Here is an 11,530-nt window from a genome sequence, read left to right as displayed (position 1 = left end):
CACATGCACAGACACAGTATGTAAGGGATTGCATACAAATCAATATTATTCATTGTTCATATATAGCTTAATATGTACATTTAAGTACTTACACAAACGCGGGGTGTAGCATAGAGCCCAAATGATGATGACAACAATGATAATGGTCAAAGATGGGGGTCAACAGACAATATTTACAGTATAGTGTTGTGAGAAACCAAAGGAGATTTACCGGGTCAGATAACATTGTTCGGATGTGAGCTCCCAGAGCTAGAAGAACAAAACTGTTAAAGATAATTCCATTGATAAATGAATACAGCTGTGATGGTCCTGGAATCAGGATAACGAACATCACTGCAAATTCTGCATATCCAATTAGAAACCAAGTGAACATGGCACATATTATGCCACAAATGTCTTTGACACACCACAGGTAAACAGCATGATAATGAAGTCCGAATTTGTTGCAAGTTTGTGTGCAGTCAACAATTTTGACCCCTTCTTCAACAGGATTCTGATGCATGTTATTCATCTTCATTGGCAGCTCCCTACAAAGGAAAATATAAATTTTATATTATATCCATCCACACTGGTACTGTCTACCATGTTACTTCATTAACAGATGAGACAAAACATTTTCATCATCATTATTATTTAGCCCTGGGTAAATATTAATCCAACAAACCTATGATCAAAAACATTCCAGCCATGGCCATCCTGTCTATTTGCCACCCATGTATTTGCTATGACATAATACAAATTGACAGGGGTTTCTGCATTTATAAATATTTCAATTATTCATGTGATATAATTTGGTTAATGAACAGAGTACCAGAACAGATTATGCTTATATATAGAGATCCCATAATAATTATTTACATCATCATCATTATTATTAAGCCCTGGGTAAACATTAATCCAATAAGCATATGATCAAAAGCCTTCCAACCATAGCCATCTTGTTTATTCCCAGACCATGTATTTGCAATTACATAATACAAATTGACAAGAGTTTCTACATGTTTTTTTCTTCTGAAGATGGTCTGGTGTAATTTAACCCTTTTGATATCAACCCACTTGAGATCATCCCTACATTCTAGGACACAAACTTCTTTTAAAGTGATCTAAGTTAAAGCCTTCAAAATTCCTTGTTAATTTATGTTCCATGCACCATGTTTATGTTTCCTATTTCATTACCACTGCAAAACGATTCAAAATTAGAATGCAAATAGAGAAAGGATAAAATGTACTTGTTTCAGTCTATGTGCTGCTACATTAACTTTGTGTATGAATGCTTCTTAAAATTTTCTTTGAGTTTCAAAAACCTGCAAAAATGGGGAAATAAAAGTGTTCCAGCTATGATCATCCAAGCAATATAATTTAATGTGTTAAAATGCTTCAGTCATTGAATTTAGTCAAACAAATCAAACCTAGTGCCTACTTTTAAGTCAAGCACTTAGTCTATCAGTTTCTTTTGCTGAATCACTTAACTACAGGGTCATAAATAAACCAACACTGATTATCAATTAGTGGTGAGAGACAAACACACATTTATTCTTTTATTTGTTTCAATCATTTAACTGCGGCCATGCTGGAGCACCACTTTTAGTCAAACAAATCAACCCCAGGACTTATTCTTTGCAAGCCTAGTACTCATTCTATCAGTTCTCTTTTGCTGAACTGCTAAATTATGGGGACGTAAGCACACCAGCATCAGTTGTCAGGCGATGGTGGGAGGGGGAGACAAACACACACATATATATGATGAGCTTCATTCAGTTTCCGTCTACTAAATCCACTCACAAAGTTTTGGTCAGCCTGAGGCTATAGTAGAAGACACTCATCCAAGGTGCCATAAGTGGGACTGAACCCGCAACCATGTGGTTGGTAAACAAGCTACTTATCACACAGCCACTCCTGTGCCTATATATATATATATATATATATATATATATATATATACATACACACATACATACATACACAACAAGCTTCCACACAAATTCCATCAAACAAATTTATTTACAAGGCATTGGTCAGCCTGGGGCTATAGTAGAAGACACTTGCCTAAGGTGCCATGCAGTAGGAATGAAACCATGTGAACTTCTTAACACAGCAATGCCTGTGCCTAATATATAGATATCTTTTACTGGTTTCCTGCATTAAACTGTGGCCATGTTGGGACACCGCCTCCAAGAATTTTAGTCAAATTGATCCCGGTACAATTTTATTTTAAAGCCAGGTACTTATTTTTTTGGGTCTCTTTAACTGAACCACTATGTTACAAGGACATAAACACACCAACACCAGTTGTCAAGCAGTGGTGGAGGACAACACAGAGACACAAAAACACACACATACACGCAACAAGCTTCTTTCAGTTTTTGTCAACCAAATTTGCCCACAAGGCTTTGGTTGACCCAAGGCTATAGCAGAAGACACTTGCCCAAGGTGCCATGCAATAGGACTGAACCAAGAACCATGTGCTTGGGAAGCAAACTTCTTACCATACTGTCACTCCTGATATATATACAATTTACATAAAAATATTTTCTTTAATATTATTGAATGATTTTAACATAATATAAAGTTATATACATATACATACATATATACATATACATACATATATATATATATATATATATATATATATATATATATATATATATATATATATATATATACATATATATATATTGATATAAAGACTGGATGGTCACATCTGCAATAGCCCATGTTATTTCCTATTATGATAAGTTAATAAAGCAAGTAAAATTTTAGCAAGTATGTATATGTTCTTATAGCAGCATATAAACAAACTGTGTATGTATGTATGTGTATATATATATATATATATATATATATATATATATATACCCAATGACTGGTGTAGCAGCATCATAGTCAACTGCTACAAAGGTAAAGGTGACGCTTTAGATACAAATAATTACAGAGGCATCAAGCTGTTAGATCAGGTTATGAAAGTTACAGAGAGGGTCATAGCCCAACTAATTAGGTAGCGAATCAATTTAGATGAGATGCAGTTTGGGTTCGTGCCAGGTAAAAGCACTACTGATGCCTTATTTCTAGTGAGACAGTTGCAGGAGAAATACCTAGCTAAGGATAAACCTCTGTACCTGGCTTTCGTTGACATGGAGAAAGCCTTTGACAGGGTCCCCCGATCCCTTATCTGGTGGTCAATGAGGAAACTTGGGATAGAAGAATGGTTAGTGAGAGCTGTGCGAGCCATGTACAGAGATGCTGCCAGTAAGGTGAGGGTTGGAAATGAGTACAGCAATGAATTCCGGGTAGAGGTAGGGGTCCACCAAGGTTCCGTCCTCAGCCCCCTCTTATTTATCATAGTCCTCCAGGCAATCACAGAGGAGTTCAAGACAGGTTGCCCCTGGGAGCTCCTCTATGCTGATGACCTTACCTAATTGCGGAGTCACTATCAGAACTAGAGGAGAAGTTTCAGGTGTGGAAGCAAGGTCTAGAATTGAAGGGCCTTAGAGTCAACCTAGCTAAAACCAAAATCCTAATAAGTAGGAAGGTAGATAAAACACAAACCCCTTCAGGTAGATGGCCCTGCTCAGTATGTAGAAAAGGAGTAGGTAGTAACTCTATAAGATGTACCCGGTGCAAGCTATGGACACATAAGAGGTGCAGCAACATCAAAGGCAGGTTAACTAGCAAGTTAGTTTTTGTTTGTGGCAGATGTTCAGGTGCAATAAAGACTGCAAACAAACAGGAAACAACTTCTATCTCATTCCAGGGTGAAAAACTAGAGGTAGTCGATAGCTTCCGCTATCTGGGCGACCAAGTTAGTAGTGGGGGTGGGTGCGCTGAAAGTGTAGCTGCTAGAATAAGAATAGCCTGGGCAAAGTTTAGAGAGCTCTTACCCCTGCTGGCGACAAAGGGACTCTCACTCAGAGTAAAAGGCAGACTGTATGACGCATGCGTACGAACAGCCATGCTACATGGCAGTGAAACATGGGCTGTAACTGCTGAGGACATACGTAAGCTCGCAAGGAATGAAGCCAGTATGCTCCGTTGGATGTGTAATGTCAATGTGAATACCCGTCAGAGTGTAAGTATCTTGAGAGAAAAGCTGAACATTAGAAGCATCAGTTGTGGCGTGCAAGAGAGACGATTGCGCTGGTATGGACATGTGGTGAGAATGGATGAGGATAGCTGCGTGAAAAAGTACCACACCCTAACAGTTGAGGGAACCCGTGGAAGAGGTAGGCCCAGGAAGACCTGGGCTGAGGTGGTGAGGCAAGACCTTCGAACATTGGGCCTCACCGAGGCGATGACTACTGACCGAGACCTTTGGAAATGTGCTGTGCGTGAGAAGACCCGGCAAGCCAAGTAAGATCGTTGCCAGTGCCCCTGGACTGGTTCTTGTGCGGGTGGCACATGAGATGCACCATTTTGAGCGTGGCCGTTGCCAGTACCGCCTGACTGGCTCCCGTAGGATTTTCGAGCGAGATCGTTGCCAGTGCCCCTGGACTGGCTTGTGCGGGTGGCACATAAAAGACACCATTTCAAGCGTGGTCGTTTTCGTGCGGGTGACACGTAAAAGCACCCACTACACTCTCTGAGTGGTTGGCGTTAGGAAGGGCATCCAGCTGTAGAAACTCTGCCAAATTAGACTGGAGCCTGGTGTTGCCATCCGGTTTCACCAGTCCTCAGTCAAATCGTCCAACCCATGCTAGCATGGAAAGCGGACGTTAAACGATGATGATGATGATGATGATGATGATATATATAAAGCAGCAGCTTAAAACCAGAAAACAAGTACATTTTGTAATTTCACCAGCTCGATTTCCATTTTACATTTAACTTCTGAATTTTTTTGCCCTAACAGGAGACATCATCAATCGATATCAGACAATATACAGGAAGAGTTTTGGTTCGTAATTGTTGATATGAAGTAATAAGAAATTAAAATTGACATTACATTGTAGAATAGCCATTTTAGTTATCAAAAGTGCAAGAGGAAAAGAAAAAAAGGCTGTTATAATAAATTTCCATTTATTTTGTAAGATGTCAAAATTTTTAGCATACAACTGTGTCTAATCGCTGAAAGAATTTCACTGTAGCTATATGAAGCATAGTTATTAGAAAGATTTTTGTGCGTGTGTTTTCTTTTTTTTTTTTTTTACCTTGTTGAACTTATTGATATGTATGAGTCTGTCGTGTAGTTGACATTGGTAATAACGAAATACTTTTGTTTTCATCTCGACAGAAAATTTATAGAATACATAGATATTATGTATCTATGATGTAAACCTAATAGATATCTCAAAATATATACAAAACACTGAATTGGTTAAGAGATTTTCCTTTTTATTTACTGCAAATTTTAAAACGTTTCAATTCATTAAGATTCTGATAAAAAAAAATTTTTTTATTTAAAAATAATTGCCAGCTTCTGAATAAGAAAGCATTGAAATCTAAAAACCATTTCTTTAAAAAATACAGAATAGAAAGGTAGAACACTTATTGCTTAAACGCTAAATACTTTACTCTCCTACAATGTATGCTTCACTGTTTTTTACATTCCAAGCTTAAATCCCATTGAGGTTAGCTTTACCATTTATCCTTCTTGGAAGTGGAGGGAGGTCAATGAAATATGAATCAGCAATACAATGTAATTTAACTGACTATGTTCTCCTTTTCAAACTACTCCTTTAACATAACAAGATCATTAATAAAAATACAGTTAAACTATCATACTCTTCCACCCCCAACTTTGTGCACATACTTTCCTTTCCTAGCATATGCATATTAAAGAAACCCTCAACAATTTTAAATAATCAGAGCTGCAAGTACAATATTACAATGCCAATCACTTTATAGCATGTAGAGATCTTGTTTCATGCCACCAGTACTACTGAGATCACCATGTAGCCGGAAAGACCATGAAACTCCAAGGGGGATGATTTCACACCAGGAGATGAGAGGCTAAAATAAGAGAGGAATGAAAGCAGAACAAGTTTTGTTATACATACACATACCAGCATACACACAGACACACACATGTATATATATATTCCATAGATACATGTATGCTTAATGTAATTCTCTAGTTGCATCAGTGCTGAGTTAAGTTACAAGGTTGGACTTTTGAAGTACACAAGACACACACACACACACACACACACACACACACACACACACACACACAGCCAGAAGAATCAATCACAATATCGGATTGGTACTTTATTAGCCCTTAAATGGATGAAAATAAAGGGCCATAATGTTTATTGCATAGATTCAATATAATGTTCTAATGCCTCAGCCAAACTGCTGCCTATACACAAAATTACAGTTATACTGATGGAATGTTCTGTAAACTGAATTAACAATTTACCTTCTTTTCGATGTTGGGTTTTCTCCAAGCTCAGACATCATCCTGTTTTGGAATATTTCAAGTTAGATAGCATCCTGAAAGACAAAACATTAAACTATTAATATAGAACACTTTAACAACATATGCACATTCAAATGTTTGCTTAACAATGAAAATTAAAAACTACAAATTATAGCATAAACTATGCAAGAACGACTTATTGAGAAAATATTACAGAGACAAGTTACAAAAGAGTGATGTTTTACAAAGAAGTTGAATGAATGAGAAGAAAATATTAATGTACATATAGTATACAATTACATGATAGACCCCAGAGAGGAGAACTGTCACCTATGGCCTATCAAAAAATCCCACAAATCTAAGATTATTGTAACTACTAAGGGCAAGTTCTCTCTCCCAGCTAAGTTCTTTACAGGCAACTACTGAGAGAAGGGCAGTACTTGCATACTTATCCACACTCCTCACAAATTTACTAGAGGGTAGCACATCTCTTCCCACCATCTCCAAGGAGAACTTAGAAGTCATTGATGTTTTGTTTGAAGTAAAAAGTGACTGTAAAGTGTCTTTACATTTACATCTACTAAAGAACCCCCTATACTATTGCCACCAGACAAAGGAAAACTGCTTTCCTTTCCTAGCCAAAGTTTCATGATGGATTCAGAGGTTAGTTGGCGCCATCCTACACATAACAGCAGCTGTTCAAAATAACCCCATAAGTCAGCAATGCTCAGATATTGAATAAGTATATGCAGAATGGTTTTGTCATTCTGTGCACATCAAGAAAAGGCCTTGCTTACAGCATTTCTGTGCCTGCAGAATTTATCAGACTGGAAATACTCTTTGGTAACAATGCCAAACCAGAGATTTTTTTTTTTTTTATAAGTTATTCATAATACCCTCGTGGGAGGTCTTTCAGAATACCCCAACCAGTTGATTATCATCACTATTCAGAATTTCCCTTAGAACATCACTATTCTTCCTCACCACTAGCTATGCTCTAGGCTACATTGTTTGACTGGTAGAAAACTTCAACAGCATTAAAGAGCCCAGCCTATGTCTTCATTAAACTACACCAAATAGATGAATTGCAGGAAAACATGCTTCACATATGACCATTAAGCTTGCTCACCATCCAGGAAGCTCTGTAGCTGCTTCAGCTTTAGCATATGTCTGTGCATCATCAACCTCAACATACTGAGCTCTCCACAAAGAGGCTGTTGATAGCAGATGAAACCCTTTCTGCAAGAATCAAATAAGCAGTCATTCAATACACCCTGTGACAAAGCACATTAATCAGGTGGTAATATGTAATGGAAGTGATGTCTGCGTCTTCCCTTTATTCAACCTTCCAGTTACAGCTTTCTCTTAGCTCCACTAATTATAACTTCATCACAGTTCTTATCCACCTGGAGATCTGGACTGAATGAATCCTCCACTAACTTAATGAGTCTATCTGTCCAGTACCCAACTAGACTCACTGGCAGCAAGGATATGTTCCTTTAGAAGCCATGCTGCACACCCACCAACTTGTCAGGGTTGATTTTGGCTCTGTATCACCACATTGTATTACTTCACAATGATGCTGACCATCTTGACCTTTATTGTTTTCAAAGCCATGCAGCATTACAATGGTGTCCACATATGCTGATATGGCTCCCCTATGCTCTTGTTCAAATGAGATGGCTATAAACACCTCTAGCGTACTCAGTAGTGGTTTCAGAGTCAGTACATACACAATAGTTGAAAGAGGACACGCTTGACAGACTGTGATTTGAAACCATTCTGATTTGTTCAGACTGTCAAACCACTGGTAATTATGTAAAATTTGTAAGGTAAGGTTACATTTCTGTTACTGAAACAAGGTAGTATGATCTAAGACAACAACTAACTAAATGAGATCAAATCATGAGTACATGTTGGAAGGTTAATGGCGCCAACATTGAGTTACTTATTCATCTTTTCTCCTCAAACTAGACTCTCTTTTATAATCAATAGCATATTTTATTTATTGTTCATTATCCAATCTTTTATTACTTTCATATCAAGAATGTTCAGGAAGATAGGTTAGGCCAACAGCATTGATCTTTTGATTGCCTACGTATTTGTGTACAACCTGTGTCCCACTCATCCCTTTCTTCTGGTCCTCAATTATTTATCTTCCCTTTAAATACCAGTCTGTATTTCAAACCTATTATCATAACTACACAACTGTAATTACAAGGTAGGTAGGCAGGTAGATGTCTGCCTGCCTACATTTGGGCCCCTCACAGTCATTATGTTTATATTAAGTCTTCATCTTCTGTTCTCTTCACTATTATCATTCACTATCAATGTTCCTTCCTGCTATCACTCTACCTATCATTTTATCATACTAGCTTGTGTAACAAGGGATGGCATCCAATTGGATCTGTCCATATTCAAGCCAATTTTTTAATCACCTGTCACATTATTGCGAGTCTCTCCTTTATCTCTCATTATTGACATCTCTCAAACTCAGTCATTTATGACTGTCATCCATCACTCATATCACATTACTCCCTCCTCTACCATCTATTGTTGGCATCCATCATCACTCAGTCTCATGATTTTCTTCCTCTTCTATCACTCATTATGTCCTACTCTGCCACTCACTGTTGAAATTCAACCACTTTCTTCCTCTCACTTCCAGTACTCACTTCTATTACCCTGCCTCCTTATCACTCTCTCTTTCTCTAGCACATTACTCATGCTTTTTCAGTTCAATCTCCTCAACAATCATTATTAGTTGTCTCTGTCTCTCTTTCTCCTCTCACTCCTGCTACCAGTCTGGCTCACTCCCCATCCAGTTGTGTATAAAGAAAGACAGCAATGAACAAATGGAGACAATACAAGGAAGAGAAGACTCTAGTCTTGACAAGGACAAAGCAACTGCTCTAGCACTGGCTCCATAGTAAAATGCACCAGTATATATTCTGTAAAGAGATTGGCAACATGAAGGGCATTCTGTCAGAGAAACCATGCCGAAAATGGTATCTGTGAGTGAGATGCAACTTCCAACCTATCAAGGAATAAGAACTGACTTAGGTCATGACAATTCATCCAACCCATTCCATCATAGAAAAGTACACAAAAATAATTGTCAATCGAACAATATAACTTATCTATTTATATTCAACTGTCAACAGTAGAATATAATACTTATCAGTTATTTATCTCAAATATCTAAGTTATGATTTTCAAAGCTGCAAAAAGAGAAAAAGTACTATGTTAAAAGACTAATGGAAAATAACATGGACACACACTAGTAAATGCATTTAATAATATAGTTAACAATGTAATGCTATACATAATACATATGTGGGAATATTCACAGAATATCTAACCCACTAACACTTGTATTTAGGTCTACTTATACAGTTATTAACTTATTTTTATTTGGGCTAATATGTTCAATATTTATCTTACTTCTAGTTATTCTTTCTCTTATTCTGTGTACACCACACTGCAATGTAGTGATGCCATATGTCCACCAACACTAGAATGTGCTAAATATTGCATGTTCCTTCCTACAATGCATGTCCATCATATCAACGAAGTAACATCATGTCACATGTCCATCGTACCACAATGTAGTGACATAACATGTTCACCCAACCACAACCTACTGAGATCACTTCCACTGTACCAAGATATAATATCTCAAATCCACCACACCCCAAATATAGAGATGCTCACATTTCCACCACACTACAATACAGAGACATTACATATCCACAACACAAAGCGAAATCCCCTTTCCAACACAGTGCCATGTGACATATTTAATATGTCCCATTAGTCTCCTTGATATCGGAAGTATGTTATGCAACAACAATAAAGTGAATTATCACAAGATATTTCATCACAACCTTCACCTGATTACAGCTAATACCCCCATAATCTCCCTATATTTCTTCAGTAATCTTAATCTTCCCTTTCATTATGTTGCATGAACTCAATGCTTAGGTAGTTTCTCACCCCACAAAAATGTGCTAGCTTTCAAATCCTTTCTTCTTTGTCACTCTAGACCAGTGATTCTCAACCATTTTTTTTTTTTTTTAAACTATGGTCCCCTTTGATTACTACTTCATTCTGGCAAACCCCCAAAGCCATTCAATGTTTAAAAACAAGTTTTATAGATACTTCTTTCAAAATTCCTACTTCATTTTTCACACGTTAACTTGTGTAGATTGAACTACGTAAAACATCAGAGAAAGAAACCTAGTTGTTTCTTGCAATAAATACATCTAAAGTAACATTTTTTCATGGACCCTGAAAATACTACTGTGGACCCAATTTACTATACTGTTTGTGTGGACCTCCAAAGGTCATATGGAGCCCAGTTGAGAGCCACTGCTCTAGATTGTTACCACACACATACGAACTGTACATTTAACCACACCTATGACACAGCTGGACACACTTTTTCTACAAATACATTAATATATATGAATTACTTTATTGATTCTGCTTGAAAATCCATTTTTTTCTCAGTTCATTTAGATTCTCTTTAAATACATCCCCAGCCAGATTTTACTACCAAACATTAACCAATTCACATATAACCATCAATATTTATTCATTCCTTCAGAAGTTCTCCAGCGATACATCATTCCTTGTCATTCATACATTGTTTTTTCCTTCTTCAAACAAAACTGATAACATAAAAATAGTTGACTACATGTGCAGGTGTGGATGTGTGATATGAAGCTTGCTTCCTAACCACATGGTTCCAGCTTCAGCCCCACTGCATGGCACCTTGGGCAAGTGTCTACTACTTTAGCCTCGGGCCAACCAAAGCCTTGTGAGTGGATTTGATAGATGGAAACTGAATGAATCCCATCGTACATGTGTGCGTGTGTGTGTGACTGTTTGTCCTACCATCACTTCTTGACAACTGGTGGTGGTGTGTTTATGTTTCCATAACTTAGCAGTTCAGCAAAAGCAACTGATAAAATAAGTGCCAAGCTTTAAAAAATAAATACTGTGATCGATACATTTGACTAAAAATTCTTCAAGGCGGTGCCCCAGCATGACCTCAGTCTAATAACTGAAAAAAAGTCAAAGATAAAAGATATAGAGCCTGGCATTCTTCTGCACACCTTTTACAGACATTGCAAAATCTTGCTTCAGTTCCTATGAACTTTTGCTGGT

General features: G+C 37.3%; 1 protein-coding gene across 12 annotated transcripts in view; it reads right to left on the bottom strand.

Moving 5' to 3' along the window:
- LOC106878124 (palmitoyltransferase ZDHHC3) overlaps positions 1 to 11,530 on the bottom strand; it is a 105,704-nt gene that overhangs the window by 40,416 nt on the left and 53,758 nt on the right. For all 12 annotated transcript variants that reach the window (XM_052966505.2, XM_089348947.1, XM_014927238.3 and 9 more), the window contains 2 exons: positions 6,359 to 6,432; positions 212 to 527 (listed from right to left, as the gene is read on the bottom strand). In XM_052966505.2, coding sequence (XP_052822465.1) covers positions 212 to 527; positions 6,359 to 6,399 — 357 coding nt within the window. In that variant the 5' untranslated portion in view covers positions 6,400 to 6,432. The remainder of the gene's footprint in view (positions 1 to 211; positions 528 to 6,358; positions 6,433 to 11,530) is intronic.

This window comes from Octopus bimaculoides, chromosome 3 (genome assembly GCF_046866305.1).
Source record: "Octopus bimaculoides isolate indiv1 chromosome 3, ASM4686630v1, whole genome shotgun sequence".
Classification (NCBI taxonomy): Eukaryota; Metazoa; Mollusca; class Cephalopoda; order Octopoda; family Octopodidae; genus Octopus; species Octopus bimaculoides.
Note: the sequence above shows the minus strand (reverse complement) of the source record. Positions and strands in the feature narration are given on the sequence as shown.